We start from the raw sequence: 16,116 nt of genomic DNA on the forward strand, positions 1-16,116 counted from the left end.
ATTGCTGCAAATTTTTTTTTAACTATATTGGGATACACACAGAAACAGGGCAACAAGGAATATCAGCATTAATCTAGTATAAAAATCGGGAGACACAGTGATGAAAACAATGGATCAGAATAGAAGTTTACACACCCGTTACTGTAAGTTTTCCTACTTTATTAAAATATGAATTTTGTACAATTCAGCTAAAATTATTTGCAGTGAAATAACGAGGTTTCGTACACTTGTTCACACTTACAGTCATACTTGCTGTAGCTATAAAGAAGAGGTGTTTTCCTGCAATTTGTTTATTCAATTTTTTGTATTATTTCCAAAATTCATAAAAACCTCATAGAGAAAAGACTCGAACAGTCCAAAAGGGCAATTGAATGGAGCTGCATGGGCTCCTAAGTACTGATTTCGTTCTACATTTATTTGCAGTTTAGCTGGATGAGGCACTAGGGTTGAAAAATGGGCAACTTCTATTTCAAACCATGTTGTCCAAACTAAAGGAGGAAGTATTATGATCTGAAGGAACCAAATCTGACCTTTTGGACCACGGCTACAGAAGGTTTAGATTTAGCACCAGGACATCCCACAGTAGAAAACCATGAGCACAGTGACTAACCTTGACTGTTCTGAGCTAAAATCTGTTAAAGTTTGTGAGCAAGAGACGTCCTTGAATAGCTTGTGGTAGAGCAGGTAAATATTAAAAAAGTTAGTACTTCAATACTGACAAAAAACCCCAAAAAACTGAATGATGTATCTTCATCAAATAAATAGTGTTGCGCCAATGCCATTTTTTGGCCCCGATACCGATACCATAATAATGTAAAATAACTGCCATCATGGCTTTGTCAAGCTGCTGCCTACCTTTGAGAAGCAGGAAAAAATGTAATACAAAGTGAATCCAGTACAACGTTTTAATAAAAAGTTCTACTGGATAATAAAAATAAAAAGTTTTATTGCCTACCTGGAATGGGTGACAATAGTTGAATAAACTTAAGGCTCTCAAAATGGTATCGGTGCACTATTTGTTGGTACTCGCCGATACCGATACCACCATTTTAGGGCAGTATCGGGGCCCCGTCCGATACTGGTATCGGTGCAACACTACAAATAAATCCTTTAAATGATGTCTTACATTCACTATGCAGGCTTGAACAGGTTATGCTTTATGTCATGTTAAAGAAAAGGTTGCAAAATAGTTTAAAATGACACCCCAACATGTCTCTGACAGGGTATGTGCATCTCGGGTGCATAAAACTCAATATATTCAAAGTTCTTTAAATGAACAGATTTTTCTTTAAACCTTGAGGTAGAGAAATGAAGGGACCAAAACACACAAGTGAATTAAATCCTGTCCTTTGCTTAGTTTACATGTGAACGTTGTTCTCCATCTTACGCTCAGATACACACTTAAAGCGTTCCTCCTGTTTTATATCTCTTGCATCCTTCATAATTCCTCATCTCGTCTTCTCATGCATACGAAGCCTGCAAACAGCACATTGGATTTCACACATAAGAATCCAGATCAAGGTACACATATCATGTTTGGACTGGTACTTTAAGCTATTGCAGATTATAGAGTAGTTTAACTACCACCTTTGTAGCACAAGTAAGGCCTTTGAAGCCTCGCCGACAGTGGCAGTGGTCGGGTAATACACACCGGCCTCCGTTCAGGCAGCGCCGTTTACAGATCGCTGGAGAGAAACAAGATTAATACAGTTAGGGAAAATAAAATAGTGTGGTAAGAAACTAAGGCAGGACACGCAATAAGGAACTTGAAATAAATCAAAATTATCTGCAAAAGCATTTTGCAGGAATCTCAAAACAAAGAGACTCGTAGTAATTCCTTGCTTTTTACCTACATAGTGTAACACTGAAGATCAGTTAATGCTGACCAAACCATATAAGCTAAAGGGACATTTTTTGTTGTAGTCCTATTTTTATATAGCCACATGATTAATTATACTTATTTATTACACGGAAACCTAGAATTACAAAATACAAATGTCACAGTTTTAGTAAATTCATAAAAACAAATAGAATTCTGTAATATTTTGTTGAAGCATCTTAAGAATTAATTGCTGCTTCAAGCCTAGCCCACATGATTTTTGGTGTTTTCTCTCTGTACTTTGATTTAATAAAATTCAATAACATTTTTTTTTTTATCCCAGAGGAAAATTACATCTTTTAACTCTAATTGGAGTTTCTTCAGTGAGTTTTTTTTAAATGGTAAAGGTTGTAGGCAGGATGGATCTTCTGTAGTGGTCTGTGTAACAGCGGCTCTGGAGAAACCTCTGACTGAAGACAATGTTGTTGGAGGCTCAGGATTGTACATTAAGTTCTTTGTTTATTAATAATTCTTCTATGTAAATTGCTTGTAGTCGAGTTCCTAGAATGGAGCTTCTTTAAGTTCTTTGGGTTTTTGTTCTGTTGCTGTTACCCCAGCAGATGATGGCAGAACAAATCACTCTCTCCACAACAAAGTTTTTGAAGACAAGCAGCATCTTGTTTCTTTCAGAAGTACAGTCCACTCCTCACCATTAAAATCACACTCCACAGCTCTGCCAGGTTGTGAGGAAGGTTATGGTGGACAGCAGTTTTCACCTGGATTCAGACTAAAGGGCTTTGGATTAGCCACTAATACATGTTCAAAGACTGCTTCTTTTGTTGCCAAATGCAGGGAGGACTTAACAAGCAAGCCCTCTAACATCATGGTGTGGTTTCTGCTCTGGTATAACCTGAACTTAAAGACATTGTGTTTTATCCCAAATCCTGTTTGGTCCTTTTCCAACAAATGAGCTGTTATCATTTTGCAGGAACATATCAAAGAAACAGAACTGATCAGAGCACCTCTGAATATTTATGTACACAACTACTCTTTTTCTTAATAATCTTCATATATTTGTAACTAACCTTTCCATTTCATCATTAAAAGGATTTTGTGCAATGAACCTCAGGGAGTAAATTAATACGGGTTTTTCTGTTACAGTAAATAGAGTGTAAAAAAGTAAAACAACTCAGAGTTACTCTATAGGGGTAGAAAATTAAAAACCAGCAGGGTTAGAATAAAGAAAATCGTAAAGGTCAGGAGGCATTTTTAAATGTAATCTTTACTTTAAAGATTATATTACTTTAAACAGAATTTAACTCTGAAATAAAATTAGGTATATTCATGCATCCATGTCATACATTGACTTTCTAACTAGAAAAAGAAAATTTTTCCATTTTAAAATCTAAAGTGTTTTTTTGAAGTAGAGAACAACAATCTTTCTATTTGGTATATAGACAATTTCCTGATTCACATATTTTATAAAACACCTAAACTGATCGTTTGTTATTGTTTTCTCTTTTTTATGGCTAAAGAGAGCAGTGGGCTTTAGGCTCCCTGCAAGGCTTTAAACCTGGGTTTGAATGGAGACTAAGCATTTTCAAGCCCATATCAAGGTGCTCATTCTGAGCCTGGATCCATATTTAATTTTGATTGTGTTCATGGTGGAGAATCCTGCTTCACAGCAGCCGGTTGAGCCAAACATACTCTAAATGTGCAGGGTCATCTTTGAGCACGCATTTTCAATTTTCTTTCACCAGTTCACCACAGTTCTTCCAGCAGTCCACAATTTCACTTTTTCCCATCGTCTTCTCCTTCTTTCCCATCGCCCGGCTTGCCACAGGTTTGCCTGCTGTGTCTAAAAGCAGCTTGCAGCAGCAGCCCAGGCTGACTCAGCTCATTGGCTAATTTGTAGCATGTGCAGCCCGGTCCTGGGCGTTCCAGAGGGCTTTACCGTACAAACAGGAGAAGCGGTGCAAGTGAAATTAGACACTGCTGTCAGACAACATGCGGTAATTTATAAATGTTTTAAATCAGGTTGGATCAGGATTAGCCAGCAGGTGGGTCCGGATCCGGACCGCGGTCCACTAATCCGTGTCCTTTGCTCTAGAAGGTGGAAGCACTGTACATGTGTGATTTACAGACTCACGTGTTTGACAGTGCAGACCTTCCCAGCCCGAAGGACAATGACACGTGTTTGGCCAGACGCACTCACCGCCATTTTTACACTTTTGCAAACAAACAGCTGCAACAAAAACAGAGACAGGAAGAAATTATTTTAAAGACTTTGGCTACTAATGGATTTAAAAAAAAAAGGTTAAGTTTGGCTTTACAGAAATAGTACATGTAGAAGCTATGATGTCCTATGAAGTGGCAGGCCAGGTAGATAAAATAAACAACATAGTTTAGTTGAAAGATTAAAATAAACAAATAAGATTCACAAATGAGTTAAAAAAGATCTGTCAAATGGAAATGCAGGAGAAAAATTATTATTAAATACGTTTTCAGATAAACCTTATGTGTGCAAAGATTGTATGTTTTTTTTGGATAACTTTTATTTGAGCTGTTTAGTGCACTAATGAGTAGTGCTAATATTAAATACAATAAGGGTGAATTTGAAGAAGGGAAGAATCAAGCTTACATCTAACTCAGAGCAGATATTTATACAGCGGAAACACTTTCAGTACTGAGGAGGAATAACATATTTTTAATCTTTGAATATAATGATCAAATCCATGTATGCATCAGTAAATCCCAAACCAAAAAACAAAGCTGTTATTGTTACTGTTGTTGTTTTCCACAATTGCATGTTTATGTTTCAAAGCAGAGTTTTGCACAATTACAGTAAAATGTTTACGTGCACCGCTGGACTATTTTTGTAATTTTTCTATTTGTTATTGTGAGGCTCTAAATACATTTGTGGGGCCTGTTTCAATAAGGAAGTTCAACCAACTCTGAGTTAAAACTTGAACTCTGAGTTGACTTATCCTGAGATTGGAAACTCTGAGTTTTGGGTTTCAGAACAGCTGAAATGAGTTAGTTCAATCAACTCTAAATTGACTGGCTCTGAGTTAAGCGCGTGCACCACAACTATAAAAAGCCATTATCAATGGAGCACAGATATTACGAGTTACCATGGCAACAGCCACAAAAAAAGGTGTGCATATTTCTCACCAGCAGAACTGGATGTGCTTATGCAAGCATATGCAGAATTTAAACATGTATTTAAAAAAAAAAAAGCAACACGGCTGCAGCGGCGAAGGAGAGAGAGTTAGCTTGGGTGAAAATAGCTGCTCTAGTCAATGTGTAAGTTTACATTTTAATTACTTTTATACAGTGTTGGGTGTAATGAATTAAGTTACTTAAGTCATATAAATACTGTAATTAAATTAAAGACTATAAAACAATAGTGGATTTAATATCAAATTTTAAAAGGTATATTTTGATTTGAACTTTCTCCCTCTAGTTACACACTTTGGTCAATTTATATTGTTTATTTGAAAGCATTAGAAGTGCAGTTTCTTGTCTCTCCTTGTATTGTTCAAGTGGTTGAGGTTGATTTGGGATTTAGAAAGTAATTAATAAGTAAGTAAAACAAATTAGTAAGTAGACCAATACTTTCTAGAGACAGTAATTAATACATTAATCTAATTAGACTTGTTGAAGATAAAATTTGTAGTTAGTAATTAAGAACTATTTTAGAGTAACTTACCCAACTGTTATAATATCAGAGGTGAAACTGGAAGAACAGTATTTTATTAAACCTAATTTAGTTTTCATGGATAGGTGCAATCCTGCAGGCATCAAAAGAACAAGGCAGCAGCTGAAAATGAAATATAAAAACATACTTCAAGCAGGTAAGCCTTGAGCACATCATGTGAGTAGAGTAGCTACCTGGCTTTACAAACAGGATCATCCATAAAAGGACATGTCATTTCATTCCCTTTGATGCGCTCTACGTGACTGAAATGTGTGCAATGAATACTGTATGTCCCCAAAGAATCAATGAGGTGTTTAAACACCACTTCCTCTTTAAAAAAGGGGAGGAGACCAAAATAAACTCTGGATTTTCTGAAGAAAACCTGCTCCCGACCAGGTTAGGTTCACAGAGTAAATTGCCATGGTAACTGACTCTGAGTATAAGTTACCTCTCTTTCAGAAACGGGCTTGACTTACTCTGCTTTCTCAGGTTTAACTTACCTCCCTTTCTGAAACAGAAAACCCAGAGTTTCCCTCATTTCAGGGTTAACAAACTCAGAGTTTCCCTCATTTCAGGGTTAACAAACTCAGAGTTTTCACTTAACCTCCTTTCTGAAACAGGCCCGTGGTACACTATATTGCCAAAAGTATTTGCTCACCTGCCTTGACTCACATATGAGCTTAAGTGACATCCCGTTCCTAATCCATAGGGTTCAATATGACGTCGGTCCACCCTTTGCAGCTAGAACAGCTTCAACTCTTCTGGGAAGGCTGTCCACAAGGTTTAGGAGTGTGTTTATGGGAATTTTTGACCATTCTTCCAGAAGCGCATTTGTGAGGTCGCACACTGATGTTGGACGAGAAGGCCTGGCTCTCAGTCTCCGCTCTAATTCATCCCAAAGGTGTTCTATCGGGTTGAGGTCAGGACTCTGTGCAGGCCAGTCAAGTTCATCCACACCAGACTCTGTCATCCATGTCTTTATGGACCTTGCTTTGTGCACTGGTGCACAGTCATGTTGGAAGAGGAAGGGGCCAGCTCCAAACTGTTCCCACAAAGTTGGGAGCATGGAATTGTCCAAAATGTCTTGGTATGCTGAAGCATTCAGAGTTCCTTTCACTGGAACTAAGGGGCCAAGCCCAGCTCCTGAAAAACAACCCCACACCATAATCCCCCCTCCACCAAACTTTACACTTGGCACAATGCAGTCAGACAAGTACCGTTCTCCTGGCAACCGCCAAACCCAGACCCGTCCATCAGATTGCCAGATGGAGAAGCGCGATTCGTCACTCCAGAGAACGCGTCTCCACTGCTCTAGAGTCCAGTGGCGGCGTGCTTTACACCACCGCATCCGACGCTTTGCATTGCACTTGGTGATGTATGGCTTGGATGCAGCTGCTCGACCATGGAAACCCATTCCATGAAGCTCTCTGCGCACTGTTCTTGAGCTAATCTGAAGGCCACATGAAGTTTGGAGGTCTGTAGTGATTGACTCTGCAGAAAGTTGGCGACCTCTTCGCACTATGCGCGTCAGCATCCGCTGACCCCGCTCCGTCAGTTTACGTGGCCTACCACTTCGTGGCTGAGTTGCTGTCGTTCCCAAACACTTCCATTTTCTTATAATACAGCTGACAGTTGACTGTGGAATATTTAGGAGCGAGGAAATTTCACGACTGGATTTGTTGCACAGGTGGCATCCTATCACAGTTCCACGCTGGAATTCACTGAGCTCCTGAGAGCGACCCATTCTTTCACAAATGTTTGTAAAAACAGTCTGCATGCCTAGGTGCTTGAATTTATACACCTGTGGCCATGGAAGTGATTGGAACACCTGATTCCAATAATTTGGATGGGTGAGCAAATACTTTTGGCAATATAGTGTATTTGCAGCTAAAAATACAATGACAAATTTTTAAATATTTCATTTTACTCTGTTCACCCAGAACTAGAACCAATCATAGAGAGGCAGCATTCAGCTCCTATGCTCCACTTATTTGGAACAAATTTCCAGAAGAAAGGAAAAGTGCTGAAAGCCTGAGTTCTATAAATCGAAGATAAAAACCCATTTGTTTTTGGTCCTAATTTTTTATTTGCTTTACTACCTGCTTTTATGTTCTTTCCATGTTATTGTTAAATTATTGAAAAGCATATTGAATTTTCTTTGCACAGAATTATGCTCTGTATATATAAACAAAAAGGGTAATAATGAAAAGTCAAAGTTGAAGGAGAAACCAGAAGCCAGCAGCTGTGTTTTATTGTTTCCAGCATGATTCTTCTTAAGGTTTCTGTTAATATTAATGCAAAGTGCTTTACTTCAGTGACACATGCTGGTAGTTAGGGCTAAAAAAATTAAATGCACTGTTTACAATTATCATTTTTAAAAATGCAGCGGTTTAATGTTTTTTATCTGTATTGCAATGAGGCAAATAAAGTAGGAGGAAATTATAATATTTTTCACGCATGACAACTGAAAAATTATTGCAGATCAAACTCCAACCTGTTCAAATGAAAGATATATTTGTATTGATTCAGAATGAATGGTCAGGTCACTCACGCATGTTACACCTCTTCCCCCTCCAGCCTGAAGCACAGGAGCAGGTGTTCGGTCCGACACACTTGCCTCCATTCATGCACATCGGCTCACAAACACCTGGAACAAACATGTCTTTAAAAAACTTTACTTTTATAATTAACCAAGCCACAAACTCCTCTAATAAAGTAGTGTATTTGTTTGATTATTAAAGGTCTTTCATAGTTTTCCTGGGCTGCTTTCTGAATAAATGCTATTCCAAGTATTTGAACCTCAGTATGATGATATATTGTGGAGTGTCATTTTCAAACTGTTTACAGACTTTTAAAGATTGCAGAAAGTTTGATGTCTTTTGGAAATTATGCAGAAATAAGATATGATTCCAGACCTTTGCACAGAACTGAATTTTAACGATATGTTGAATCCAAACCCAATCATTCACTCACTTTTTTGGCACCTTTTCCCTGTGTAGCCTTCAGAGCAGGAGCAAATGTTGTTCCTTTTACACTGACCTCCGTTCTTACAGGGTGGATTGCAAACAGCTGAAAACATAAACGTTGAACCTCTCAAACATGGAGTCTATACATTTATTATTTTTTTTTTTTGTGGAGCATTAAAGCAAATCAAAGGTGACAACATGACTTTAGTAGTTCAACAGGCTCAATTAAAGATTAGTTACCAATTTGGCAATGAGAGCCAAAAAAGCCGCTGGGACAGGCACAGATGTTGGGCTTCACACACGCTCCTCCATTCAGACAGACCGGGTTACACAGAGCTGCAGGTCACCCATGGGGTAGAAAACAACCGTTAGCTTTACTCTCTGGCTGTGAGGTGTATTCTGATTGGATGATCCGGTTTCTGTCTCTACCTGAGCTGCATGTTGGTCCGTTCCAGCCTGGTTTACATCTGCATACATCTGGAGAAACGCACTCGCCTCCGTTTTCACAGTGCCTGTTACACACCACTGGGAGAAAAATAAGGAATGGATACAGCATATGGCTAATAAACTGAATTCCTTGTCTGTCGTGATTAATAAAAACCACACTGCTGAACGGAGGACATTTTAAGAATAGCTTTGTCTCTCCACTTTCAGTTTGTGAAAAGAATATCTACTATAAAATATATAAAGCAGTGCTCTTCACATTTGATAAAAGGTGTAAAAAGTCCAACAGAATCAAGGATAATATCCTGTTTTTTTCTCTCTTCATCTCAGTCTAAAGAAATAATCATGGAAATGTGGACTGAAACCATTTCTGTGCTGATTTGGTCACTTTTTACATGATTTTCCTGCTTAAAGATCCAATGATGATCAATCGCTAATATTCTGGCAGTGAACTGTTATATTATGTATTCTCACAAGGTTTCCAAGCATATGGAAGAGAAATAGCCAACAGCATCACAGATCCTTTATTGTAATTTACAGTGGGGATCACAAAGTTTTCTAAAATTGAACTCAGTTTGTTCACGAATACATCTCACTAAGTAATAGCCAATTATATATGATTGTTGTTGAGCTCAGCCAATTAGGAAGCAGCCTGAAGTGACCCAAATCTGATATTTTTTTTGCTCATATGCAACTTGTTTCTGATCTGTTCATGACAGTCTGAAGAACACAGATCCACTTTGTTCCAATGAGCCTAAGGCCACTTGGCTATGTGGACCTAAATCCGATACAAATCCTCATTAATACTCAACAATGGCCACTGTTTTGTGTCTTGCAACGCAGATGCGAGGAGAAAAACAACAACCATGATGGATGATAATGCGGAGAGCAGTTTTTATTTTCAACTTTATTAAAAAGATTGTGTTAATGTTAATGCACTGGCTGAGGTTGGGAAAGAAATGAAAGATTGCAAGATGCGCTCCAGCTCTACCATCCATGTTTACTTCCGTAGACATGGAGCATGCTTGCTTGTGACGTCATTGCGTCTGCAACTGCGCATGCGGGACACTTAAGCTGAGTGAAAGCAGTTCACAAAGGAGATCACATACAAGTCGCATTTTTTCTGGAAATGTGAAAAAACCACATAAAATAATCGGATTTCACAAAAAAATCGGAATTGAGCATCAAGGCATGCAGTATGAACGTAGCCATTTAGACTCCGACCTCGTCTCCCACACCTGGTCCATACCAGCCTTGGTTCCTATAACTGATCAAATTAAATTAATGTAAAAGGAGGTTTTTGTGGTATTGATGAATGTGGCATTTGTGATTTTTTTTTTTTATAAACCAAATGAAATTCTCACCATGGGAGTTCTTCACTAAATAAACATGCGGATATTAAAGGTTTGGTTGTGAATTTGTGTGTGGTTATACTGATTTATTGATTTAAATTTTCATTCATGACAATTATTATTAGATCCCTTAACACATAAAAGCACAACAGGAGGAGAAAATATCTAATTTTAAACCTTCTACCAATGCAACCAAATATGCCCACAAATAAAACAAAAGCAAATTTCCTTCAAATTAGGTAGCAAACTAAGGGATATGTTATCCCTTTAGTTCCTAGTTTATCATTTAATGCAGTATTTTGACAAAGCTAGGCTTAAATAAAAGAAGTGGTGCTTGAAAATTAGATGAAAGTCACAACTAAACCATTTCTAAACAGACCCAGATGGGATCTTATCCAGGAATCACAGGTTTCAGCTGTTCGCTTCAAATGTTTTATCTTTGAGCTATAATTATAGTTATAGTTGTGCAAGTTATACAAAAAAACAATCAGGGTCCTAAATAAGCAGCCTGGGTAAAAACATTGTTAACAAAAAATAGGTGAAGTCAGTCTTACTGATTTCACATCTGGGCCCCACATATCCGTAGGCGCAGGTACAAAGGTTTCTGGCCAGACAAGTTCCTCCATGCTGACACGGCGGCTCGCAGCTCGCTGCACCACAAACACAAAAACACTCATCTGTAATTACTAAGCATTGTGTTTTGCCAGAAGGGTCGATTGGTCTCAGGATGAGTTCCAATTACCTTCCTCGCAGGAGGGGCCGCTGTAGCCCACAGGACATTCACACACATTGGGTTTCACACACCTCCCCTGGTTCTGGCAGTCGGGTCGACACACAGCTGAGAGGCAGTTTGAACAGACAAAATCAGAGGCTGAGATAAGTGGAACGACTCGTGAGAGGTGGAGATGTGTTAATCAACTTGTCTCCCAGCCCTGATAAACAGTGAGAAGGCTTCTTCGCTCACACCTATGTGACAGCTGTATCCGGTGTATCCCTCTTTGCAGGTGCAGTTGTCGGGCAGAGAGCACTCCATGTTCCGCCCACACTGATATCTGCAAACAGCTGAAACCAAAACTCAATTTCTATAAATAAGCTGTAGGTTGAGAGAGAAAGGAGACTTACAGCATCATTCAAACACATTCAGAGCCATTAAAGTTTTTTACATTTGGTCCCGTTATGACCACAAACCTCAATAAATACCTTTCAACAAAAAATTTTGCATAATTGTGAAGCGAAAGGAAAAAGAACAAAGGATTTTAAATATATTAACAAAGATTGAAAGCATTTTTATTAAGCTCTTTTTTATTCTGGAAACCTTCAATAAAATCCAGCCTATAACAAGACTACTGTAAAGTTAACATTCCAGGAAAAACACCACACCCATATCTGTCAGGACAGGGCGGGCATTAATAAGAGAAGACTCAAAGACGATGGTGGTAACTATGGAGGAGCTGCAGAAAGATCCCCATGGTAAAACACAGTGGTGGCAGCATCATACCAGGGGGCCTAAGGGCCTAATTGAGCTAATAAAGGGAGAAAAAATATTGACCACAAGGCACTAAATGCTGCAATATTTAGATTACCGGTAGATCAACAAAAATGTTCCATACCTTAATTTTCCTTCCACCTCACAATTACAAACTACTTTGTGTTGGTTTTCCACCTTAAATCTCAACAAAACGCATCAATGTTTGATCCGGTGACAGAATAAGAATGAGCTCAAAAGTTATCGATACTGTGCTTTACCTTTACCAGCTTCCTAATGAAATTGACAATTTTAAGACTGGAATATAGGTAGGCAAAGTCAACAAAACAAAACTAAAACATTTCCAGGAGGGATAGAGTTTGGAATCAGCTACCAAACAATACCTAAATAGGCAAAATCTTTTTGTTTTCTGCTTTGAACATCTTGACTTTGAGCTCTCTTTTTAAAGACTCACTACCTTTACATATGACTCCATCCCCTGTGTAGCCATGTGGGCAGCGTCCACACCTGAAGGATCCTGAGCCTGTTGGCTCACAGGGAACACCAGGAAAGCAGGGAGAGTCATCGCAGGTCACCTGATGGCTGTTTAACCTCCCGCTGACCCTGCTCTGCTGCACTTTTTGGACAGTAGAGCCAAACATTTGAGCTGCTGTTTTGTTCTCAGCAGATCCAGTTGGTTGTTGGTCTTTGAAAGAAGCTCTCCTTAAGGTGGACTTCTCTGGTCTCCGCCTTCTGTCGGACGGTTGGCTGTGTGAGGCAGAAGATGAAGGAGAAGAAGAGATGGAGGTCCTTTCATGGGTGGAATTAGATGCAGGGTTGCGAGTCCAACTATTTGCTCCACTGATGAGTATATCATGACCTGTAAGACACTGAAAGTTAGAGGTCATGACTTCAAAAGAACAAACTGAAAAAAGGCCTTTAATTATTCAAACAAAACCCCAGATGTATTTAACCAGCTCAAATGTTTGGCTAAACTAATGTTCTAAACCATGATACAACCTCCACCATGCTTTAAAGTAGCCTGTAGTCATTGTTAAACTTCTTGGTAAAATTTTGAATTTCCTTTTATAACCGATTTTAAGTTCAAAAGTTGTGTCTGCACTTTCTGTTGTTTAGTAGACCTGATGTAACAAGTGACTTTCTCTGTTGTGAGATCAATAAAGTTCAATCTTATCTTATCTTTTCCTTTCTCCCTAATTTCTCAAAATTAACCACCAAACAACAACCCTAACGATCAGATCTGAAGCATATAATCTAAAGGATCATTCATTTCTTAGGTCCTGGTTTTTTGCTTGTGTTTTTGTTTTCTCTTCTGAGAACTTTACTTGTCTTTTAAATGAGGCATATTTTTTTTATAGGTTTAATGAAAATATGTTTTAAAAACAGCTGACGTCTAAATGACATCTTCAATAGGTCAAAAGAAACCAGGGTTGCTATTGATCTACAACAGTTAAAAGGTTCATAGAAAACCCAAACAGATAAAAGATAAACTTTTCAAATTTTGATCAAAGTTAAATTTCATTAAAGTGCTTCAATTCTCACCAGTTTTAGTGCACATTTGTCCGTTTCCTTGGAGACCAGGTGGACACGGTCCACAGGCGAAACCAGCGGATATATGAATGGTTTCAAAGCACAGAACTCCTGGGTAACATGGCGCCCTGCTGCACGGTGAAGGACCCGATGGTTTGGGTCTCTGAGAAATCTGTGGTATTCTCTCTGGTGTCACATCTGGAGAACCTGTGATATTTTCCTCTGTAGAAAGGCATAAATTACAGAACACTGACTCAAGAACACAAGTTTTGGATAAAAGATTTGGGGCCTGATCTTCAAAGATTTGCAATAAATTAATTAAAAGTGGATATTTTTTATTTTTTTTTTTTTGCACAGCGGGTGTGCTGTGGCGGATCTACAAAGATGGTTGCACAAATGTTAATATGTGCAAACCTTTTTGATTCCATCCACAAAATAAGGAAGTTTGCTACAGCCAGGGTGGAGTGATAGTAAAAAAAAAGATGGTTGTATTAATGATAAAAAAATCATAAAAAAAATAATAATTCTAATACATAATAATATTTATAGATCAATTAATATATCTGTCTATAAACAAAAGCAAACAAATAGGATGATGTAAACAACTATAGTGAAATAATAAAATGAAATATAAGATATGCAACTGTTTTCTTTGTCTATAAGCCCCCTGCCCTAAGTTTGATGGAGCAAACATATAAAACTAAACAGAGTTTTGTGACTTGAGAGATAAAAATCTCAGATGTGATGAGTAGGAGATGCTCATTTAATTTCATAAACATTAATTTAACTAATCTAATTTTTTTATTTTTATTTCTTAATATTATTCTACTATTGTAATTTCACATTTATAAATAAGCACAGAATCTCTCGCCATCCTCTGCCTTTGTTCCAATGAATCATTTGAGGCAACAATGAAAGATATTTTTGTGTCATTTTGCACATGACTTTCAGAAGTACTAAGCTGATGTAAAAACTAGAGTTGAGTATTAGATTTGGAAAATTGCTTTGCTCATGTTAAATGTTTATATTTGCATATCCTCCACCCAATTATTTGCATGGTTTGGTCATCACTGTATGGTCTGTATACACGTTTGCATACGGTGTCTACTGAATGGAAATCATGTTGCACCATCTTTGGAGATTAGCTCTGCTCATTCAAACATGTTTGTACTGGTTTAAAGACACGCAGACCTTCTGAAGATCAGGCCCTACGTTTTAATGTCAGACTGGTCGTATTTAACAAATAAAACTGTATTGTCATGCTTACCTTTGCAGGTTTTGCCATCACCACTGTATCCAGGTGGACAGGATCCACAGATGAAAGAGCCCAGTGTGTTGCTGCAGCTCACTGCAGGGAAGCACGGCTGCAGGAGGCACTCATCTATATCTTCTCTACACGTCCGTCCTGGCAACACATGAAACATTTGGAAAACAAACCGTGCATTTACCAATGTCCTAAAACCAAGACAGATTAAATTTATACCCACTTTTACAAACATGAACATTTATTTTCATGTAAAACTGCTCATCTAACATAAAAATATGTTTTTTTGTAAATTAAAGTACAAGACTGAATAAAAGCTCTACAAGTAGCATGATGATTGATTTATGGTCCTAAAAATAATGGATCAATGTGAGAGAAAATTTACATAAATGTATTTTACTTGTAAAGCTGCTGGGGTGACAGTGGCGTCGGGTGTAGGAGTTTGCCCTGATTGGCGGTTCAAGCCCCAGCTCCGGCTTTCAGTGTCGTTGTGTCCTTGGGCAAGACACTTCACCTGAATTGTCTACTGATGGTGGTCAGAGGGCCCGGTGGAGCCAGTGTACGGCAGCCCCACTTCTGTCAGTGAGCCCAGGGGCAGCTGTGGCTACAATGTAGCTTGCCACCATCAGTGTGTGAGTGAATGGGTGAATGACTGCATGTAGTGTAAAGCGCTTTGGTCCTGTCTCCTGACTTGAAAAAGAGCTATATAAGTACAGGCCATTTTCAATTAAAATACAAATGTAGAAATAAAAAAAATGTTGGATGTTTTGAAGGACTGACACATTAGGCTAGGACAGACTTTGATCTTTGGGTATCTATGGGAGGTGTTAATTTTGTGTTCTAGATGATTGTTGTTGTTTTTCAAAATGTAAAATATTTTCTATAAAATTAATCCAGTTTTTCAATTACTTCAACCATTTTCCATCATTTAATGACATTTGGATGTATTTCAATTACAGTAGAAAATAAACAAATGGAAAACAGCTTCAAAGTCCCATCACTGCCAAATATAAAGAACAATTAGAGCAGAACTACTGATTGAGAAACACCCAGCTCCTCCTACCCGTCATCCCAGGCGGACAGATGCAAGAAAAAGAGTTGGGTCCGTCGATACAGCGGCCCAGTCTGCAGGGGTTCGGTCTACAGTCGTCTATGTCCACCTCACACCTCCGTCCTGTGAACCCATCAGGACAAACACAGATGTATTCCCCACTTCCAATGGGGAAATTCCTATTGGTGATGCAGGACGCCATGTTCAGACAATCGCAAAAGTGCACAGAAACCTAAAGACAAAATAAAGCTATTAGAGTCTGTGTGCTTCATCTTTCTGCTTCTGGACTCCATTTTACACCTGTCTTTCAGATATAGACTGGCTCTCAGTAATAAAAGAAAGGAAAAAACAGATAAAATGAAAAAAAGTCTATAAATTGACAAAAATAAATTTATATTATCATACTGTAAATAAAATAAAATAAAATCTAACAACTTTTGTGCAAGTAATATAGATATGAAAGCATATAAAATCACTTCTGATATTTTACATTGTAACACATCT

General features: G+C 38.2%; 1 protein-coding gene across 2 annotated transcripts in view; it reads right to left on the reverse strand.

Moving 5' to 3' along the window:
• Positions 1–1,104: 1,104 nt before the first annotated feature.
• Positions 1,105–16,116, reverse strand: part of vwdel (von Willebrand factor D and EGF domains-like) — a 36,097-nt gene continuing 21,085 nt past the window's right edge. The window contains exons 18-31 of one of the 2 annotated variants that reach the window (XM_038279546.1): positions 15,625–15,844; positions 14,565–14,702; positions 13,310–13,504; positions 12,225–12,626; positions 11,248–11,343; positions 11,024–11,119; positions 10,836–10,931; positions 8,915–9,010; positions 8,726–8,821; positions 8,493–8,588; positions 8,071–8,166; positions 3,969–4,064; positions 1,588–1,685; positions 1,105–1,476 (exon numbers count right to left, since the gene is read on the reverse strand). In XM_038279546.1, the coding sequence (XP_038135474.1) occupies positions 1,462–1,476; positions 1,588–1,685; positions 3,969–4,064; positions 8,071–8,166; positions 8,493–8,588; positions 8,726–8,821; positions 8,915–9,010; positions 10,836–10,931; positions 11,024–11,119; positions 11,248–11,343; positions 12,225–12,626; positions 13,310–13,504; positions 14,565–14,702; positions 15,625–15,844 (1,836 nt within the window). In that variant the 3' untranslated portion in view covers positions 1,105–1,461. Of the gene's footprint in view, positions 1,477–1,587; positions 1,686–3,968; positions 4,065–8,070; positions 8,167–8,492; positions 8,589–8,725; positions 8,822–8,914; positions 9,011–10,835; positions 10,932–11,023; positions 11,120–11,247; positions 11,344–12,224; positions 12,627–13,309; positions 13,520–14,564; positions 14,703–15,624; positions 15,845–16,116 lie in introns of both variants that reach the window. The other variant, XM_038279545.1, reaches the window with a different exon arrangement.

This window comes from Cyprinodon tularosa, unplaced genomic scaffold (assembly GCF_016077235.1).
Source record: "Cyprinodon tularosa strain WSP-4 unplaced genomic scaffold, ASM1607723v1 ctg151, whole genome shotgun sequence".
Lineage (NCBI taxonomy): Eukaryota > Metazoa > Chordata > Actinopteri > Cyprinodontiformes > Cyprinodontidae > Cyprinodon > Cyprinodon tularosa.